General features: G+C 38.2%; 1 protein-coding gene across 2 annotated transcripts; it reads right to left on the reverse strand.

The window, feature by feature from the left end:
* Positions 1 to 4,872: 4,872 nt before the first annotated feature.
* Positions 4,873 to 22,791, reverse strand: deaf1 (DEAF1 transcription factor). Of its 2 annotated transcripts, none has more exons than XM_056272578.1 (13): positions 22,270 to 22,791; positions 20,973 to 21,076; positions 19,031 to 19,160; positions 18,797 to 18,943; positions 17,754 to 17,893; positions 17,482 to 17,559; positions 16,118 to 16,159; positions 15,916 to 16,039; positions 14,565 to 14,693; positions 10,366 to 10,622; positions 9,100 to 9,165; positions 5,745 to 5,834; positions 4,873 to 5,669 (listed from the first exon to the last, which is right to left on the reverse strand). In XM_056272578.1, exons 1-13 carry the CDS (start codon positions 22,460 to 22,462, stop codon positions 5,562 to 5,564), a joined length of 1,608 nt encoding a protein of 535 aa, XP_056128553.1. In that variant the 5' UTR covers positions 22,463 to 22,791; the 3' UTR covers positions 4,873 to 5,561. The 2 variants fall into 2 exon arrangements, with proteins under 2 accessions (XP_056128553.1, XP_056128554.1); XM_056272579.1 differs by having other exon boundaries at positions 17,494 to 17,559; positions 22,270 to 22,790.
* Positions 22,792 to 23,192: the final 401 nt, after the last annotated feature.

Below are 23,192 nucleotides of genomic sequence, written 5' to 3' on the forward strand. Positions count from 1 at the left end.
TGCAGTTACTGAGGTGTTCTGACTGGTTGTTTGTGTTGCTATGTACTTATTGAGGTGTTTTAAGTGGTTGCCAGGGTGTTTATATGCAGTTATTGAGGTGTTCTGAAAGGTTGTTTATGTTGCTATGATGATACTGAGGTGTTTCGGGTGGTTGCCAGGGCGTTTATATGCGGTTACGGAGGTGTTCTGATTGGTTGTTTGTGTTGCTATGCAGTTTCTGGGGTGTTCTGGGTGGTTGCCAGACCGTTGCTATGTTCTATTTTGACGGTGTACATCTTTCGAGACAAACGTTGCCAGGGCGTTTATATGCGGTTACTGAGGTGTTCTGATTGGTTGTTTGTGTTGCTATGCAGTTTCTGGGGTGTTCTGGGTGGTGGCCAGACCGTTGCTATGTTCTATTTTGACGGCGTACATCTTTCAAGACAAACGTTGCTAGGGCGTTTATATGCGGTTACTGAGGTGTTCTGATTGGTTGTTTGTGTTGCTATGCAGTTTCTGGGGTGTTCTGGGTGGCCAGACCGTTGCTATGTTCTATTTTGACGGCGTACATCTTTCGAGATAAACGTTGCCAGGCCGTTTATATGCGGTTACTGAGGTGTTCTGATTGGTTGTTTGTGTTGCTATGCAGTTTCTGGGGTGTTCTGGGTGGTTGCCAGACCGTTGCTATGTTCTATTTTGATGGCGTACATCTTTCGAGACAAACGTTGCCAGGGCGTTTATATGCGGTTACGGAGGTGTTCTGATTGGTTGTTTGTGTTGCTATGCAGTTTCTGGGGTGTTCTGGGTGGCCAGACCGTTGCTATGTTCTATTTTGACGGCGTACATCTTTCGAGACAAACGTTGCCAGGCCGTTTATATGCGGTTACTGAGGTGTTCTGATTGGTTGTTTGTGTTGCTATGCAGTTTCTGGGGTGTTCTGGGTGGTTGCCAGACCGTTGCTATGTTCTATTTTGACGGCGTACATCTTTCAAGACAAACGTTGCCAGGGCGTTTATATGCGGTTACTGAGGTGTTCTGATTGGTTGTTTGTGTTGCTATGCAGTTTCTGGGGTGTTCTGGGTGGTGGCCAGACCGTTGCTATGTTCTATTTTGACGGCGTACATCTTTCGAGACAAACGTTGCCAGGGCGTTTATATGCGGTTACTGAGGTGTTCTGATTGGTTGTTTGTGTTGCTATGCAGTTTCTGGGGTGTTCTGGGTGGTGGCCAGACCGTTGCTATGTTCTATTTTGACGGCGTACATCTTTCAAGACAAACGTTGCTAGGGCGTTTATATGCGGTTACTGAGGTGTTCTGATTGGTTGTTTGTGTTGCTATGCAGTTTCTGGGGTGTTCTGGGTGGTTGCCAGACCGTTGCTATGTTCTATTTTGACGGCGTACATCTTTCGAGATAAACGTTGCCAGGCCGTTTATATGCGGTTACTGAGGTGTTCTGATTGGTTGTTTGTGTTGCTATGCAGTTTCTGGGGTGTTCTGGGTGGTTGCCAGACCGTTGCTATGTTCTATTTTGACGGCGTACATCTTTCGAGACAAACGTTGCCAGGGCGTTTATATGCGGTTACGGAGGTGTTCAGATTGGTTGTTTGTGTTGCTATGCAGTTTCTGGGGTGTTCTGGGTGGCCAGACCGTTGCTATGTTCTATTTTGACGGCGTACATCTTTCGAGACAAACGTTGCCAGGCCATTTATATGCGGTTACTGAGGTGTTCTGATTGGTTGTTTGTGTTGCTATGCAGTTTCTGGGGTGTTCTGGGTGGTTGCCAGACCGTTGCTATGTTCTATTTTGACGGCGTACATCTTTCGAGACAAACGTTGCCAGGGCGTTTATATGCGGTTACTGAGGTGTTCTGATTGGTTGTTTGTGTTGCTATGCAGTTTCTGGGGTGTTCTGGGTGGTGGCCAGACCGTTGCTATGTTCTATTTTGACGGCGTACATCTTTCAAGACAAACGTTGCTAGGGCGTTTATATGCGGTTACTGAGGTGTTCTGATTGGTTGTTTGTGTTGCTATGCAGTTTCTGGGGTGTTCTGGGTGGTTGCCAGACCGTTGCTATGTTCTATTTTGACGGCGTACATCTTTCGAGATAAACGTTGCCAGGCCGTTTATATGCGGTTACTGAGGTGTTCTGATTGGTTGTTTGTGTTGCTATGCAGTTTCTGGGGTGTTCTGGGTGGTTGCCAGACCGTTGCTATGTTCTATTTTGACGGCGTACATCTTTCGAGACAAACGTTGCCAGGGCGTTTATATGCGGTTACGGAGGTGTTCAGATTGGTTGTTTGTGTTGCTATGCAGTTTCTGGGGTGTTCTGGGTGGCCAAACCGTTGCTATGTTCTATTTTGACGGCGTACATCTTTCGAGACAAACGTTGCCAGGCCATTTATATGCGGTTACTGAGGTGTTCTGATTGGTTGTTTGTGTTGCTATGCAGTTTCTGGGGTGTTCTGGGTGGTTGCCAGACCGTTGCTATGTTCTATTTTGACGGCGTACATCTTTCAAGACAAACGTTGCCAGGGCGTTTATATGCGGTTACTGAGGTGTTCTGATTGGTTGTTTGTGTTGCTATGCAGTTTCTGGGGTGTTCTGGGTGGCCAGACCGTTGCTATGTTCTATTTTGACGGCGTACATCTTTCAAGACAAACCTCAGGTTCTCCGAGTTCTCCCGCTGGGGTAAGAAAATAAAATAGATCCGGTGGATTATAAAGATACACACACAGGAGGGTGTTTACTAGTTTACTTACAAGGAGATAAAAAATAATTAATGAGTAATATATTTTAAACACAACATAAACGTAATATTTCAACGTGACAAAAATGACGTGTAAAAGTTAACTTGAACTAACTAAGCTACATGCTAGTCTGATTGTGTCGCGTTGTGGATGTACTCGTACAATGAGTAACTGTAACAAAATAATAACTCTATTAAGTTTAATTTAGTACTTTATTGTCAACTAAAATGTTCTTTCCGATTAAATTAGATGTAATTTTATTCAGAATGAACTTTACTAATATTAACGAATGAGAAGGGTGAGTAATGATGACATATTTTCTCTTCTTGTCCGGAATATGCAACTTGAAACGCCTCAAAACACGAAGTAACTCCTGCAAGGTCCTTAAATTGCTCAGTTTCTCCTAGACGGTCATAAATTCTCACGAGGGTTTTTTGGTTACCAGGTTTTTAAGAGAGCAATATAACAGATCTGACCTTGATATGAGAACACATACTGTATAAAGAAATGATGAGAGGCAGATGGAAAGAAAGAGAGTGTGAGAGAGTGAGTGAAAGGAGGAAGATTTGAAATGAAAACCCTGGAGAATCTCCCTTCATCCAGCACTTCTGCTGAAGACAGCTGTTCCGGCTTTAATACAGGTTAAGCTCTACTGACAGCATTTGTCCATTACCACAGAAGCTGAATTATAATGATAACTCTGATTATTTGGCTCTATTTCAACAGTAAACTTTTAAGCCATAGAATGGCTTTTTTTTTTTTTTTTTTTTTTAAACAGTGCTCAAACTCACAGCAAATTGAGGTCAGAGTGTCAGAAACAAACCCTATTCGGTAGGTAAAAAGTAATCTAAATGTCTATAAACCTGTTTTCCCTGACACAACCTCATTAAAAATGATGGAGCAAATTATCAGCCGACATGAAAAATCGAATTCCGTCCGAATGTATTGTCACAAAGCTTTGTTGAAAATTAATTTTCTCAATTTAAGCCCTAAGGTAAAAGAGGCCTTCAACCATGACTATAATCACAGTGTTTATCATAAACCCTATTGCTTTTAGAAAATTGTAAATACATTTTAAAAGAAAAATATGAATAAAGCAAAGCATCCATTACGAATCTATTCTAGTTCTGCTAAAACACAACCTTTTTACCAACTTTCTGGGTCGAATTTCACCAAGAAGTCCTTAGACGGTATCAAAACAATCCCGCATGTGTCATAAAACTCAGTGTTGTATTTGTTCTGTGTAGCATCCATTACTTCACCGACCTGCGTAATGGAAAACTCGTTCGGTTTGGATGATTCTGGCATCACTGACTGGCAATACTTCGGCTGAAACCCTTGAGCGCCCTTCCCATAACTCCCCCAACAATTTTCAATCCTCGTTGTATTGATTCACATTTGGGCACTTGAAGTACAAATGGGAGGTAATAAAAACACAGTCCTGCAGCAAACTATCAACCAAGGGTGCTCATGGGAAATCTGAAGTGGAGGCTGTGTATTGTATTCAGATGCACTCCAAAATTGAGGTAGAAACCTCTAAAGAAACTCACTCAATACATATTGGCACAAGCAATAAAGTGTCTGAACCCTTTTAGTGCCACAGATTAGAATCAGACACTTTAAACGGGTCATCATAAAATGCCAATCGAAGGAAGTAAAAGCCATGCCCTGTCTACTTTGCTTTAGAGTCTGTTGTTGGCCTATAAATACTTATTTCACAGGCAAAGAGACTAGCCATTCAGAGCAAAGGTAATTTGCATATAGAGGTTGAACAACTACACCAGCAAAAAGTGCTAACAGCCAGAAATAGGGTGTGAAAATGGTCATGAAAAGCTAAATTATGATTGTTTTTGGACACACAAAAAAACTAAATTATGCATTAGGTGAACAAATTTGAGAAAAACATGGAACATGGTGAATGTGAATGTTGCTTTCCTTTCACTCATGTGTGTTCAGGTTAGCTTTGCGCAGCTTTAGGTCTGGATTATTTCCGAGGGGTCAGTTGTGTGTCAGTTCACAGCGCTCACAGAGAAAAGCTCAGCTAATCTCTGCAATGTGCCATATCTATTAAAAAAGGTTATCATGATAATGCACTTTAAATGTGTGTACTCGCCTCAAATCCAGTGAATAAAGAGGCAGAAAAAACTCTGATTTTCCCATTTATTTATTGTTTTGTTTCGAAAACACTGTAAAAATGCAATCCTTCATTAGAATTAGATTCTGAAATTATATTATTGTCTTAATTAAATTAATAATTCACCTAAAATAACAGTTCTGTCATCATTTACTCACCCTAGTGTTGTTCCAAACCCGTTTGACTGACTTTCTTCAGTAAGACGCAAAATAATACGCTTTGAAGAATGTCCGAGCTGCTCTTTTTCATACAGTGAAATTGGACGAGGACAAGGGCTGTCTACCTAAAAAAGTGCAATAGAAATATCATAAAAGTTTTCATTATGACTTCGTTCTGCTCTCCCGATACAATATACGCACAAAAACAACACATGAGTATGTACAAATGAGATTTAGGAGTTAAGCAGAGTTAAACAGAGTTGAGCTTCATTGTATGAAAATAATTTTGTGTTTATAAAACAAAGTCATACAGGTTTGGAACGACATGCGGGTGAGTAAATCATGTTTGGTGAACTATCCCTTTAAGGATTATTCTCACAAACAAAATCCATAGTGAGAGGGCGAAACCGTTCACATGGTACAGAAAGCACCGACGCCATCCGCGTATGATTAATATTTCACAGTGTGTAAGAGAGCTGCTAAACTAAAGCACGAACGGAAGCGATCACCCATCTAAACGTCACGTGGTCCTGCGGTGAGGAGCGCTAGGCCTTCCCTTTCTCCAGCTCCACACCTCCACACATGTGTGTGTCCTCCTGAAGGCCCACGACTGTGCTCGGCTGACAGCAGATCAGCTGATGCTCTTTCCAGTCCTGCAGAAAGGCGGATCTGAAGATAAAGAGGCTCTAGCTGGTGTGGTAAACCACGAGTGCTCGTGTTGGACTCACCTTCCTCTGGCAGAAGCCGGAGCAGTAATGGACTTTATGGCAGCCGGCACACTCACTGGACGCCTCTCGACCACAGTTCACACACGTGTGCTGAAACACAGAAGAAAACACACTAGTGTTACTAGAGTAGATCTGTCCGTCTGTCTATCTATCTATCTGTCTGTCTGTCTTTCTATCTACACTCACCGGCCACTTTATTAGGTACCCCATGCTAGTAACGGGTTGGACCCCCTTTTGCCTTCAGAACTGCCTCAATTCTTCGTGGCATAGATTCAACAAGGTGCTGGAAGCATTCCTCAGGGAGTTTGGTCCATATTGACATGATGGCATCACACAGTTGCCGCAGATTTGTCGGCTGCACATCCATGATGCGAATCTCCCGTTCCACCACATCCCAAAGATGCTCTATTGGGTTGAGATCTGGTGACTGTGGAGGCCATTTTAGTACAGTGAACTCATTGTCATGTTCAAGAAACCAATTTGAAATGATTAGAGCTTTGTGACATGGTGGAAGTAGCCATCAGAGGATGGGTACATGGTGGCCATAAAGGGATGGACATGGTCAGAAACAATGCTCAGGTAGGCCGTGGCATTTAAACGATGCCCAATTGGCACTAAGGGGCCTAAAGTGTGCCAGGAAAACATCCCCCACACCATTACACCACCACCACCAGCCTGCACAGTGGTAACAAGGCATGATGGTTCCATGTTCTCATTCTGTTTACGCCAAATTCTGACTCTAACATCTGAATGTCTCAACAGAAATCGAGACTCATCAGACCAGGCAACATTTTTCCAGTCTTCAACTGTTCAATTTTGGTGAGCTCTTGCAAATTGTAGCCTCTTTTTCCTATTTGTAGTGGAGATGAGTGGTACCCGGTGGAGTCTTCTGCTGTTGTAGCCCATCCGCCTCAAGGTTGTGCGTGTTGTGGCTTCACAAATGCTTTGCTGCATACCTCGGTTGTAACGAGTGGTTATTTCAGTCACTGTTGCCCTTCTATCAGCTCGAACCAGTCTGGCCATTCTCCTCTGACCTCTGGCATCAACAAGGCATTTCCGCCCACAGAACTGCCGCTCACTGGATGTTTTTTCTTTTTCGGACCATTCTCTGTAAACCCTAGAGATGGTTGTGTGTGAAAATCCCAGTAGATTAGCAGTTTCTGAAATACTCAGACCAGCCCTTCTGGCACCAACAATCATGTCACGTTCAAAGTCACTCAAATCAACTTTCTTCCCCATACTGATGCTTGGTTTGAACTGCAGGAGAATGTCTTGACCATGTTTACATGCCTAAATGCACTGAGTTGCCGCCATGTGATTGGCTGCTTAGAAATTAAGTGTTAACGAGCAGTTGGACAGGTGTACCTAATAAAGTGGCCGGTGATCTATCTATCTATATATCTATCTGTCTGTCTATCTATCTATCTATATATCTATCTATCTGTCTGCCTATCAATCTATCTATCTATCTATCTATCTATCTATCTATCTATCTATCTATCTATCTATCTATCTATCTATCTATCTATCTATCTATCTGTCTGTCTGTCTGTCTATCTATCTATCTATCTATCTATCTATCTATCTATCTATCTATCTATCTATCTATCTATCTATCTATCTATCTATCTATCTATCTGTCTATCTATCTATCTATCTATCTATCTATCTATCTATCTATCTATCTATCTATCTATCTATCTATCTATCTATCTGTCTATCTATCTATCTATCTATCTATCTATCTATCTATCTATCTGTCTGTCTATCTATCTATCTATCTATCTGTCTGTCTATCTGTCTATCTATCTATCTGTCTATCTATCTATCTGTCTGTCTATCTATCTGTCTATCTATCTATCTGTCTGTCTATCTGTCTATCTATCTATCTGTCTATCTTTGTTATTTAAAGAGCGCGTTAGTAATGTGCGCCTATAGGCGCGTACACTCTGTTTATTACACACACAGGGACGCGCAGCAGCACACAAACTAGCCAAATATTAAAAATAAAAGGATTACAATGTAAAAGATTATTATTGTGTACATAAAGATATGGTGAATCCGGCTTGTCCCGTAGATTTAACCTCGCGCACGAGCAGATCCGTTTCCTCGCTAGAGAAGCGTTCAGTTTTTACTCTTGCAAATGCAAATAGCGAATCCGCCATGGCGCGAGCGCAACTGGCTTTTAAAGGGAATGGGAAATTACACTCTGAATTTTACGCCCAAAAGACACCCATTACTCATTAAGAGAATAGAGATAACCCTTTTAGACCATGCACTGGGTGCGCCGACCATTTTTTTCCTCGCTAAACTAGCAAAATTGGATTCTAAAATAGGGCTCTATGAATATTAAAGCACATATTTCATCCAAGCGAATAAAGAACAGTCTGGACATTCTGCAAAATATCCTCTTTTGTTTTCCATAAAAAAAAAAAAAAAAAGAGGTTTGGTACGATACATACAAGGATGAGTAAATAATGCCAGAATGTTTTTTTTTTAGCCTTTAAACAAGGAAAGACAGTTCTTCATTCTCTGGGATCTGTTGGCCTTTTCCAGCGGAGCATCTGTGTGTTTCCAGCCCTCCTGCTTTGCAGCTGCAGATTCTGATAGTCCTGCTTCACTCTCATCACATCTGAACCAAACCACCTGCCAAACACAGCAGGCGACTGTGTGTGACCGTCACGAGTGTGTTTCTAAGCCTGGCCCTTCGATACACACATCTGAGAACGCCGACTACATCAGCAGAGCATGACATGAGCCACTGTCAACTCTGATGAGCCACATTCAATACCGTGGAAAAATATCCAATATACTTTTGACTGCATATCTGTGGCTAAGGCTGCCTGGCAAGTGTAAACATATAACTTAACTATATTACTTGAAAAATGCAATAAACCACCAAGATGCCCAGCCAGCCTCAGCCTTGGTCAGTAAGTAACCTTAAACCTTAACCCATGTAACCCTAGACAGACCTGGACTCAGTGTCTGGCGGCACGGTGAATACGGCCACGGCTGCCAAACCGTAAATGCTTGTTGTGATGGAATGATTGGTTTGTCAGCATGAATTTGCACGCTTACAAAAAATGCAGACAGAAACTAAACTAGGAGAAAAAAACTCCAGCTTTTGGCCAGGATTATTATTTTTGACTAGTTTAAGTTCTAAAATAAGTACTAAAACAAAAGAAAATATAAAAATAAAATGTAATTAAAAATATTATCAGAAACTATAATAGTATATCTATGATACTAAAATAACACTGGTTTTAAAACTTGATATGATATAAGAGAGAGAGAGAGAGAGAGAGAGAGAGAGAGAGAGAGAGAGAGAGAGAGAGAGAGAGAGAGAGAGACTTACCTTAATGATAATTTCAGTGATTTTCCCCTCAGGTTCTTCACTGAGTGACAACTGACTCTGAAAGGACTGAGAAAGAAAAACATGAATATATGATCTTTCTTCAGAGGATTAATAAGATGAACTTTTCCCCTCAGATCCAATTGTAATGTCTGTAATCGTTTCTTAGACCTTTATCTAAATTAGGCAGCCATAATTTAGTTTTTCATGATCATTTTTCACACTTTTGTGGCCATTTTGCTACTGCACATGTATAACAGCTAACAGGGAACGTTCTGGCAAGGTTCTCTCAAAGTTATAAACCAACTTTCTTCCAGTAACGTTAATAGAACATTCATTCAAAGCCATCTGGTCTTTAATAATGCTCTTTAAAACATTAACATAAAAACATTATACATCGGTCACGGAACGTTTTTGTTTTCTGAAATGTTTTAGTTGGACGTTCATTAAACATTTTTTTTAATGTCACAACTAGAATCTTTAGAGAACATTCAAAAGTAACAATCCCATAATGTTTGCAAAATGGAATGTTCTCTAGCGTTAGCATAACCAAAAAAAAACTTTTTTTTTTTTTTAAACTGGATGTTTTAAACTAATGGGAACGTTAGCAAAAACTGGTTGAATACTTGATTCTGATTGGCTGGAAGGCCACGCAGAAGCATTCAGGAGCACAGAAACTTGTTATCGGTGCTTCCACGTTACTTTGACTAATTAAATAGCTTTGCTACTAAATCGCTAAATTATATGTCTCAGCAATAAGGGGGTTAAACCGCTGGTTTTGAAGTTAAAACGCTGAACAGACGCAGGTAATTCACACACGCAACTCTAATCTCTCTTACTAATTAATTCAAATAAATGCTTTATTAGTTCATTCAAATCAATGTAATCTTACCGCACTACTACATATCTGTTGTGTCTGATTTAAAGAGGGCAGAATGCGAGATCTAACTGACAAATATAACCGTTATTTTTATCCATCCGGTCAAATATTTCCCTGCAAACATCAATGACAGCTTTAACTTGTCAGTGCTGGCACATGACCATGGTAAAAGCGGGATAATCCATGGCTAGCTGTGCATTAAACCATTTGAATGCTTCGCATTGGGTGGTTCTTTTCCTCCATCATCATTTAATGCACAACTATAGCCGTGGATTATCACTTACGCAGCTGGGTATAAACACCCTCTGTTATGCCTGTTATAAGATGTTTGGAGTTTGATATGACCTCATGAACACTGATCTGAGAGCAGTTTTGTGTTTGGATATCACCTCTTTTCTGACGCTGTTGTTCTTCTCTGGGCTGATGCCGACATGCTCTCCGCTCTGACTGGCTTGTTTGGCTTGTGCGATGAGGACTTTGAGTTGCTGGACGTTGCTGAGCAGTGTGTTGGCCATCTCTTCCAGGTAAAGCCAGGTGCGCTGCTCGCCCGTCTCCAGCCCGTTCATCAGCGTCCCGGCCGGAGGGGGTTTAGCCTGAACCAGCGCCTGCTGAGGGACCACTGTCAGCGCAGGAAGGGTGGTCAACACTGAGGAGAAACACACATTTGAGCTAGAGCTGATGCTAGAAGCCTAACCTACGTGTCATGAGCGGTTAAAACGCTCCTCAGGGACGGCTGGTTTTGTAGAGGTGAACCAGCGTTCTGACAGGTACGTGTCCTTGGCGAGTACCTTTACGGTCCGTCCTCGTCTGATCTCACTTTAACCCTGACCCAGATTTCATTTATAAGCTTGTTGTTCTAAAAAAGGCCGGACAATGTGGGCCGGACAGACAGGAGAGGACATGCTCTGTGTCCAAGTGTGTTTTTGTAACGTCCCGGACTCGACCGAGACAAACACATTTCATGTTGACTACACTTGCTCTCTATTGAATCTCAATGCGGTCTTTTATGAAACATACTCTAGCCACATGTTGGAATAATCAAACATCAGTCTGTGTGTTTTCACAAGTTCACACATACAAATAATTGGATAAAGTAAAAGAGTTTGCATATTTGGCGTGCTGTCCGGCGGGTTCTTGTGGTAATTACCGTATGTCAGCCAGGAAATCCAAACGTTCGCTTTCATCCATCGACCTCAAATATGGCTTATCATTTGAAACATGTAAGCAACGTTACATGGCCACTCGCTCTAACGTTAACCTAGATAAATGTGTGCTATTATTAGGCGCATATCCATGTGTTTGTGCGGAGTGAGGAAACTAAAGTATAGCGCACTTCATGAAATGGAGGCGCCGGCGCGATCACTTGCATTATTTTCTAGACAACAGCGGAAAAATTCTCCATCATTTTTGGTCAAACAGACAAGAGTAAATATCATTCGAAACGGTAAAGGGTTGTAAAGGGTCCAAATGCTTAATGCTTTTTATTTTTGGCCTTTTTGTCACTTTTATTAAAAGGGACAGTGAAATAATGAGTAGAAGAGGGTGAAACTGGATCGTGAAATGGCACAAAGCCCAAAGTTTCCCACATCTTATCAATAAATGGCCATGATTTTACCAGTCATTTGTGATAAGGATTATGGTTAAAAAAAAAATCACTTTAAAGAGTCTGCAATCCAGGGTTATTATAGTAAAACTAAAACCATACTTTTTTTTTTTTACTTGAAATAACATAAATGTTAACTGAAATAAAATATAAAAGATGATCTTTTTTTTCAAGGCAATATTTTAGTTTAACTTTATGTACTGAAATATAAAAAAAAATCAATACAATTTTTTAAATGACAAATTGAACTAAATTTCAAATTAAATTAATAACTTCACCAATTGTTTGTTTCAAATAAATAATTTTGGGAAATAAAAAAATATATATAAAAAATACATTTATGAAAAAAAAAAGGATTTTAGAGCTGAGTTGGAACTAGAAAAATGTATATTCACAGTAGAATCATACACTGTTTAATTTTTCCTTGACTAAAGGAATCCTGTGAGGTGGATTTGATCTTACGCTGGCCACATGAGCACCACAGCTCAATGTGTCTGAGGTTGTTCACTAACCACTAGGCCACTGCCTCTACATCAACACTTCGTAGATGTGGGAATATTTATATAACACCATTTTCCAGTGGGAGAAATGAATTTTTCTGTAATATCACGGTCCAGGGCTGTGGACACACTTATTTTACGGTTATTTTCTTTTATCTGTCTGAGCGAGTCGAGGTCAGGATGCTTTCAAAGGAAAGTGCTGAAGCATTTCAAGTCTATTCCAGCACACAGAAGCTGACAGAGATAAAAAAAGAAGGAGAGAAGGATCATTTCCTGAGACACTGATCACAGTGGTCCGTCAGTGACACTGAGCCGCTTTGAACTGGAGGTCACACTCCCTGGAGCGAAACATCTACACTGGACGACTGCCCTCCACTTCCAAAATAACCCTCAGATGGAATTCAAACCATGATCCTTTCACTTGAAAAGAGAGAACGAGAATCTAAAGATGTTGACGGATGGATGTAAAGCAAAAATTATTTGTAAATATTAAAGGTGAGAAATTAATTGTGAATATTTTTTTGGGTCGTTCCGTGTCAACTTAACCAGATATCCCTGGCTAAAAATTTCAGATTTTTTTTTTTTATCTGGGGAAAGAAATACATTAATGCGGAAGAAAGCTAAAAAATGAAATGTAATGGATGAATATCTTTTGAATAATCCACTGTTTTGTGGATTGGGGCGCAGAAACGACTTTAGAAAGATGGCAGCATCATTATTTTATTTTTACACAAAGATTGGTAGATCTTTATGGTAGAACTTTAGCAATCTTTGCTGCATTATATGCCAACAGTGACAGATGGGAAACGGGCCGTTCGGAGGGGAGAACATCCCGATGGTAATGGCTGAAATGGGAAAAAGCATTGTGTTTGCATGTTTCATTCTTCCGCGAGATGACTGATGCGCCAGCTGTTAGTGGTTGCCTTGCACAGCGTGTTTGTTATTTTGGAGGCGGTGAAATGAATGGAGGGTTGTGTTTGTTTGGGTGCCGATTTCAATTTTCAACAGTGTTTCTCAGAAATCACTTACTGCACCTTTAAAAAGATTTAAAAATAAAACTTCACAGAATGAAATGGTCTTAATGTCAAATTAGCTGCATGTGCTAACAGCATTAAGTGCATTTAAGAGCAATAACCATTTAATTAATCTAACATGCATTAACTTCAGCAGTGCAGATAAAGATGAACTAAAATGCACAAATCTAATGCACAAAGATGGTACTGTTCAAGCATGACCCATATCAGGACTGACCCGATGTACGTACCCCGTCCTACAAATGTGCCATTTAACAGAAGTCACTCCAACTGGAAAGGTTTTCAAAAACGCACAACAACTCATTATCCGAGACTTACAATGGGGTCAAAACGGTCTCCATCTCGCACAAAGAGGCCTAAAAATAACAGGCCTTTTGTTTCCAGCTAAAAAAGGATCAGAAAGAGGCCAATCCTGGGTTTCAGAGTCTCAACCTCGGATCACACACGATCACAGGCCGCCGACAGACCAGTCACTGACCCTCTCATGCAAATTACACACACAAGAGAAGAGCAACAACTCTGGCAGAGCTTCAATCTGATTGGCTGTCTTTACTCAGCCAGTGTACAAGTGGAACCCAGTTATCATTTCAAGAAATAAAAAACGTATTTGTTATATTAATTTTATTGCAAAACCTACCGATTTATTTTCTGCATCTGACTGAAATAAAATATGCAATTAATGATTTTTTTTTTTAATGTTTAGTCAGGTGCTGAAAATAATTATTTAATTATTAATAATTTATTTACTTATTTTTTAAATTTTGTACAAAAAAAATTGCGTATTCTAAAAAAATAAAAAAAATAAAAAATCTGCATACTGTGCACAGAACCCATACTGCATATTTTCATAATAGTAGTATGCAAGTATGTGGTTTTGGTTGTAAAAACACACTCTATTATTTACATTTACATGTATGCATATGGCAGACGCTTTTATCCAAAGCGACTTACATTGCATTTCAAGGTACACATTTACATTCTTATTAGGGCTGTCAAATGATTAATCGTGATTAATCACATCCAAAATAAAAGTTTTTTTTACATAATATATGTGGGTGCACTGTGTATAATTATTTTATATATATAAATACACACACATGCTTGTATATATTTAAGAAATATTTTCATGTATATACTGTATATAGATTTATATATAATTTATATTATATATAAATATAAATATTTTATATATAAATAATATTTTTTTCTTAAATATACATGCATGTGTGTGTATTTATATATATACAAAATAATTATACACAGTGCACCCACATATATTATGTAAAAAAAACTTTTATTTTGGATGTGATTAATCGTGATTAATCATTTGACAGCCCTAATTCTTATCAGATCTTACTTTCCCTGGGAACCGAACCCATGACCTTGGCGCGCTACAGTTTGAGCCACAGGAAAGCTGTATGAGCTACAGTATGAGTGTGTGCACCGCTCACCAGTTGTGTTGGTGAAGACGTCAGCGGGCGCAGGGCTGTCGGAGAGGATGGCCGCCGTCTCTCCTGACGCCGTTCGGTCAAAGGTCAGCGTGCCTGAAGTGGTGATCTGTCCTGATGGAGTCACTGTAACTGAGAGCAGGCAGACAGTCGTGAGCCACTTCCAGTGTCTCCTGGGAGAATTACTCCCTTTCCTGATCTTTAGGAGAGACGTCAGACGGTTTAGTATCAGAAAACTCAACGGAAAAACACCTGAGAGTAATAACCGCCAATATTGTATGTTTGGATACTGGAACTGATAATAAGAAATCGATTTATCAATGATATAAATTCTATACAATACTGATATGGTCACAAACCAACTGAAACTGAAAGGACAATTTATTTTTCTGCATCTGACTGAAATAATATATGCAATTAATAATATGGACCAAAAAAAAGATATTTCAGTTAGATACAAAATAATAATACATTTATGGTGTTTTTAATATGCTTTAAGACGAACCATGTGCAAATTCACACCATTGCTGAGCATTTTCTCTTTAAAACTGCAGTTTAAAAATCGGCATTGTTCTCTACATCACAAACTACCTTGTAACCAATCACGTCAAAGTGTGGGCGGGCTTTAGCATATCATTAACTATAACGGGTAAGCAGGGGAGTCTCAAGAGAAGCCAGATTGTCCCTGTATATTTTTCTGTTGATATAAAAAATCGGGTATATTTAGCAATATAGCGGGTGTATGATGTATATTACGATGTTATGATGAACTACACGCCTTTCTCCACTGACGTTCTGAGTGGTTTTAAGCATTTGTAAGGATGCTAATTGTTAGAAGGCAGACTGAGATGGGGAAACGTGAACATGGTTTATATAACATTAGCATCACATTATTAGCTGTTTGATAACGTAGTCAAGCAATAGGCTAATCATATTAATTACCGCTACGTGTCCGATATTGTAATGAGCGAAACAAACAATGCATTACCATTCTGATACATCGACTTGTAGACGAACCTGTATAATTCCCTCTTCCACTTCCACTTGGTTCAAACACATGTGGCTGAATAAAACCAGCATTTCCACTTGTCATTGTGCAGCATTTACTACAGTAAAGTTGACCGAGTGAGCTGGTGTGAGTGAGTGGAGGCGGGGCTAATTTGCATATTAATCGATCCGCGTATACTTGCGTTCAAGTTATTTAAAGGCATGAAGATTTTTTTTTTCACAGGAAAAAGGTTTAAATATGTCATTTTGGTGATCAAAGACAGATACTATGATTAGATTATGGGATTATGGACCCGAGATGGATCTTAATATTGTGTGTAAGTGCACAGGGGAACGAGGCTCTTACATGTTGCTCCTGGAGCCAGGGTGATGTTCTTTGTAGACTGAACTTCCTTCTTCTCAGGAGAAGCCGACCGCTCATTGTCCTTCTTCCTTCTTTTATACGGGACGAAGAGCCTGACGGGGCCCGTCTGCAGGGCACCAGAACACAGCATGAGTCTCTAGAGCGATATAACATCACAACTGAGATTTCAGACGTAACTAATTACCATCGTGATGTTCTCCCCTCCGAACGGCCCGTCTTTGGCACACTGGAGGACGAGTGAACAAATGAACGAGAGATTTGAGTTATAAAGGATAAAAGAAATAAGCAACACTTTTGAATTTGAGATCGTCAAAAAAACAACATAAATTGCTTAAAAAAGAAAGAGAAGCCTTTTTTTTGCACAGATTCAAATGCAATATCTATATGCTGTTTTTTTCATATTATTAGTATATATATATATTTAATCATCTTTATAAAATTGTATACTATTATTATTATATTATTAATATAATTTAAATATATACAGTATATATATATAATATATGTATATGTATACATATAAAACTACTATTATATAAATATTATTAATATTACATAATAATAATACATAAAATCTAATAAAGATTATGAGATTGAGTCACTCACTGTAGACAAATCATATCATTTATTAGTATTACATTTTAAATATTAAACAAATATATGCTTTTCTATAATATACACTACCGTTCAAAAGTTTGGGGTCAGTGAGAATTTTATTTTTATTTTTTGGAGGAAAGAAATGAATACTTTTATTTATCAAGGAATAATTAATTTGATCGAAAGTGACAGTAAAGACATTTATAATGTTACAAAAGATTCTAACCCTAACCCTATTCATCAAAGAATCCTAAAAAAAAAAAAAAAAAATGTACAACTGACAGACCAACAACTGTTTCAACATTGATAATAATAATAAATGTTTCTTGAGCATCAAATCCTCATATTATACTGATTTGTGAAGGATCATTTGACACTGAAGACGCTGACACTGGTGATGCTGAAAATTCAGCTTTGATCACAGGAATAAATTACAATTTACTATATATTCACACAGAAAACAGCTGATTTACACTGGAATAATATATTTAATACTATAACTGATTTTTGTTGTATTTTTAATCAAATAAGCGCAGCCATGGTTAGCAGAAGAGAATTCTTTTAAAAGTATTTAAAATCGTACCGACCCCAAACTTTTGAACGGTAGTGTATAAACATATAAATATATTTCTTGTTTAAATAAATAGCTTTATACATTTTTTATATTGTTATTATTAATATTATAATACTAGTATATATATATATATATATATATATATATATATATATATATATATATATAATAATAATTCATAACATTTATATAGCGCTTTTCTCTGCACTCAAAACGCTTTACATAGAAGGGAGGAATCTCCTCGACCACCACCAATATATATTGAAACACAACCATAAAAAAATTGTCATTTAAAAAACAAAAATATTTTTCATCATTAGACTAGTGTATGATAACCCTGGTCAGCAGTGTGTTAAAGATTTATGAGATTGAGTCACCATGTCACTCACTGAAGACAGATCGTCACAGCAGGCCGCACACGTACAGGACGCTGCATGAGGGTTCAGGATACGCTCCTGTCAAAACACACACACACACACACACACACACACACACACACACACACACACACACACACACACGCACACACACACACACACACACCAGTCAGGCTGTTCTGCTGAACGAGACACTGGGGGATTTTTTGGAAAGAGTACGTACTGTGAGCTGTGTGTGTGTGTGTGTGTGTGTCTCCAAAGGCCGGTCTGACCTGAATGAGACACTGTAGAGGTCGGCCAGCGTAGCGGATGCTTCTCTTCCAGTCTTTGCTGCTCGCTCGACCCGACATACTCTCAAACTCCGTCGGGGTGAACCAGTTATTATTGTGTCTGATACAGCGACCTTTGCCCCCTGCCATCACAGGTTAAAGGTCAGTCATCATGTTAAAACATTTTGGCTGCATTCCACTTCTTTTATTATTCATCCTAAATTGTAATTAGTGTGTATTAAATCATGGTACATAGAAAATAGAGGATTCCTATAGTTGGCATGATTTTTTGGGATTATATCACCCAGAACCCCTCGTGCTAAAAAAAAGTTTGCAATGTTTCTCGTGTGACTTTTTGAGCTGTAGAAAAATTAGTCACAAATTCAATATGGCGATACCCTGGCTATGTCCTAAATCGCCCCCTATACCCTTAAATATGGCACTATTTGATGGATCAGCCAGTTGTAGTGGTGTCTGAAACCATAGTGGACGTTATCTAGCGCACTCATTCAATCCCATAATGCAACCGATGTATGCTCAACGGCTAGAGAATACCCATAATGCACTGTGACGGTCGCGCCGAATGAATTCCCACGTCTGACCAGAAGTTGGCGCCACATCTGAATCATCCATCCATCCGATTTCCAAACCGCTGGTCCAATGTGGGTACAGCGTAATATCATGAAAGTTTAAATTCCTTCTTAATTGATTATTAAATTGTTTAATAAGGTTTATACATGCTAAAGAGAAAGTTCAAGATTAATCTTTTCATTACTACTCGAGCTGCCAGTTTCCTAAACCTCAAATTGATTATTAAACAGCAGAAACTATGCAAAAGCGGCAGCCCTTCCGACACACTCAGTGTTTTGAATTCACTCACTCGTTTTCAATCACTTCCTTAAGTGGACTATATTAGTGGAGTAAAGCAGGGAATAGTGAACGAGTGTTTAGCTGGTGATTTCGGACACAGCCCCTGAATAAGGTCTACAGACACACATGTATGTGTGTGTGTTTCAGCAGTCGTGTGACGCCCTCGTGTGGCGTACCTGATCCCAGCCTGTTTTTGTACAGAATCCCACTGGTGTTCCTGCAGCGCACCGGAAGCTCGTTGTCGTAAACCGACGGATCCCAGTTGTACTTCGAGCCGTCTTTATCGTGTCCAGATGTCAGAGGGGTGTTCGGGGTTTGGGGACCTGAACGGCAAAACAGACACACATAAAGAAATACTGCAATCCATGTAATTTAAGATTTACAATTTAGTTCCTAAAACTGAAACGTACCAGGTGTCATTGGTGTCGCGGTGCCTTTCAGCCCTGTGGCGTCGACGATGCTCCCATCCGTGTGCACCACGATCAGTGTGGCCTTCTGGGTACTCAGACTGTCTCCAATCTGAAGCGTGGTTCTGCCCGTCTGCATGAATCCGTGGAGAAATATAACATTTGACGTTATTATTTTGATCCAAAACAAATCTGTTCTTACGTTTACTTCACCCATTAACTAAAAATGAATGTACTATGGTATTACCATGATTTGTTTAGGATATGTAATATGGTTTTATCATATATGAATAGGGTAAATAAATATAGGAATCAAACAGTACCACAGTTTGGTTTATCTGAAGAGGTTCAATAAAGGTAAAAAAAAAAATAAAAAAAAACTTTAAAAAGTGAAAAAGCTAAATATATTCAGCCAGAAGAAAACTACAAAAATATAGTAAAATGCATAATTTTGATATGTATACATTTTTAGATTAATAAAACATTACAATATGGTTATAAATATTACTAAATACCTTTTCTTTACATTTAGTATACAAGTTGTTGGCGGAAATTATCATAAAATCAACCATGTTTGGACATCTAAGATGGTTTTATTGTGGTATATGAATATATGATTTTTTTTAAGACATTTAATTGGGGTTAAAAACGTCAAATGATATTTTATAGCCAGAAGAGAACTACAAAAATATAGTTAAATGAATCGTTTTTATATGTTTATTTTATTCTTGGCATATAAATATAGTAATTACACAGTACTGTGGATTGGTTTATTTGAAGAGGTTCAATAAAAGCAAGACAAAAAATACTTCAAATAGTGGAAAAGCAATAAATAAAAATGCACGTATTTTCAGATGAATAATACATTTCAATAAAGTTATCAATATTATTAAAACAAAACATTTTTGGACATCTAAGATGGTTTTATCATGGTAGATATAGTAATCATACAGAACCATGGTTTTGGTTTATATCAAAGTACCATAGTATTATCATCAGACGCCATCATAAAATCTGGGTTTTCTTCTATTTTAGTATTTTACAGGATTTCATGTATTTTTCGTCAATTTCCTGACCTTTTAACTTGAAATCAGTCAATCAATTCAATGAAAGTTAGAGCACGATTACACGACAACGATGTAAACAGTTTTTCCTTTGCGTTTATCGCGTAGTCAAAACGACCCGATTCACACGGATCCGCGAAAACGATTAAAAGCGCTGTGTTCTGCTGCTAGGTAATAATAATGTCTGCTGTCACTTTGTAAATAAACACTAAGCATCTTTATTTTGTGTGTGTGTGTGTGTTTAGTGAGTTTTTTAACACTACGCATCTATGGACTGAACACGTAATACGGATGACGTCACCGTTTTCACAAATTCACGTTTTTGTAGTTTTATGGGGATGATAACCGTAACATTTAAAAAAAAACGTGCACTTTGAATCTCGTTTTCAAAAGTTTGTGTTTTCACACTAAATGCCACCGTCATGTAAATGAATGACCAAAACGCATGAAATGTTTCCGTTTTAGTTGACAACGATGTCTTGTTAACGCCTCTTAGGGCCTGAAAACGCAAACTTTTGAAAACGGGTTTCAAAGTGCAAGTTTTTTAAAACTATACCGTTATCATCTCCGTGTAAACAAAAAAAATCTGAATTTGTGAAAACAGTGACGTTATGCGCATGCGTATTACCAGGGCTTTGGTATTACATAGGCGCGTAGTGTTTCTTTAGTTTACATAAAGTGACATCGCCACCTACTGGCCTGACATGAATAATACAGCGTTTTTAGTCGTTCTCGTGGATCTGTGTTTTTTACAGTCTATGCTGTGAACAAGGATTCGTTTAGACTGCGCTTTCGTCTGTACGCGAAAAACACAGAGGAAAAACTGTTCTGTTTTCAGTGCATCTTCGTCATGTAAATGTCCTCTGAGAGGAGACTCTTACGAGCATGTGTTCAGGGATGGACGCTGCTGTGGAGACTGTGGATGTGTAAACGGTTTCGTCTGAACTCTGAACGTGAACGTCCCCAACAGTGACGGCTGTGACCTCTGCAGAAAAAACAGAAGCCGTTTCAAACTTTATATTACTTTGGGTAGATGACAATGCGGAACCACATACTACACACTACACATACGTTCAGAATTAGGATTTTTAAATATTTCTCTAAAGTTTCTCTAAATATTTCTATTTCTCAAAACAGTGAAATATTATTACAATATAAAATAAATGTTTTCTGTTTGAATGTATTTTAAAATGTAATTTATTCCTGTGATGCAAAGCTGAATTTTCAGCATCATTACTCCAGTCTTCAGTGTCACAGTGTAATATGATGATTTGCAGCTCAATTATTATTGGTTCTTATTACAAAAACTATTAATTATGGTCCTTATTATGATCAATGTTGAAAACAGTTTTTGCTGCTTAGTATTTTTGTTGGAAACCGTGATACATAAAGTTTAAAAGAACAGCATTTATTTGAAATAGAAATCTTTTGTAACATTACAAATGTCTTTACTGTCATTTATTTTTTAAATAATTAATTTAATGCGTCCTTGCTGAATTAAAGTATTAATTTCTTGTGATTTCATGTGATACTGAAGACAGGAGTAACGATGCTGAAAATTCAGCTTTACCATCACAGGAATAAATTACATTTTAAAATAAAATATTTCACAATATTACAGTTTTTAATGTATATTTTTTGATCAAATAAATGTAGTCTTGGTGAGCAGAAGATTTTTCTTTTAATAACATTAAAAAAAAACATAATAAATTTTTTTTTACTGGTATTATTTAATCAGTAAATTATATTTAGTATAAAGAAAATTAAGTCTTTATTAAGATTCTCAGTAACATAATGCATATTCATAATGGTGGAAAAAAATAGCACAAAGGAAATGCAACTACCATGATGTATGAATACTTTATAGTTTAATTAAAATAATAAAAGTCACAATGTTATAATCTTAATGGCCCTAAAAATAAAATGTATTTTCTTGCAAACTGCTTATTCGTTCACCCTGTATTAAAACAAAATACCATTGTAGGCTACTTTTAAGCTGCTGCTTCCCCAACAGTTATTTATAATAATAATATTAACGTTGGTTAAACCAGTCTTATGCTGATCATCAGATAATTAATGTAATTAAATCTATCGTGGGTTAAAAAAAAACGTATAATGTGCACTCAAATGGATTTTCATTGTAATCGATAATCAGCTGATGCGCATGCGCACACTGACCCGCAAAAGCCGCTTCGGCATCGTCTGGGTTCGGCAGTGATTCGTCGATGTCGATGTTTCCCGCTTCTCCCATCACAGTCATCGTGGCGACTTCGCCCTCCGATTCGGTATCCGAACCCACAGCCTCTCCCGCAGACGCGCTGTCGGACGCGTCGCGCAACGCGAGCTTCGCCGCCGGTTCATTCGCGTCCATTTCAAAACAGCGGCGCACGAAAGCAGCCGAAATTATCCGAAGGATTGTCGAGAGGCGCACGTCCCTCGCTATTTGTAAATGCTCAGGTATCCAAGAAGCGCTTAGTCAACTTGTACGAATAGATTATTGATTTATTAAAACGATTTTATCTTCGTGTATAAAAGAAAAGAAAATGGTTGCAGGATAATGGCTTCCGAGTGCCTTTACTGGGGACGGGGATCAACACAGGAAGGAGAGCAAGCGGAAATTACCGAATCAAAACGGAAATTACCGAAAGAACACGACGTAGCACGAAACGACGATTGACAACAACGTGATTTGCAGCGACACAAATGTAGTTCTTAAAGTTGCTCCAAGTTTTCTGTATTTAAAAACAATGATTTGAAAAATGTTATTTCAAATCCTTTAAACCTTTGAAAAAAAAAATCCTTAATTTCTAAATTACTTGCAATATCAATGTATGCTGCTTGGGTTTGTTGTGTTTGTGTTATTTCAAGATATATATATATATATTTTTAAAAAACAAACATCAAATGCTGTGCCCAAAAGTACAAAAAATATAGTAAAATCAATCATTTTGATATGAATAAAAACAATTGAATTAATCAGTATATTACTGAATATATTACCTTATAGATCTTGTTGTTTGTTTGTTGCTATTTATTATAAGTGTTATTATAAGTGTTTGGTGGAAATCACCCAAATAAAACTACAAACTATGAGATTGCAC

This window comes from Rhinichthys klamathensis, unplaced genomic scaffold, assembly GCF_029890125.1.
Source record: "Rhinichthys klamathensis goyatoka isolate OS25496 unplaced genomic scaffold, OSU_Roscu_1.1 h1tg000341l_1, whole genome shotgun sequence".
NCBI classification, from domain to species: domain Eukaryota; kingdom Metazoa; phylum Chordata; class Actinopteri; order Cypriniformes; family Leuciscidae; genus Rhinichthys; species Rhinichthys klamathensis.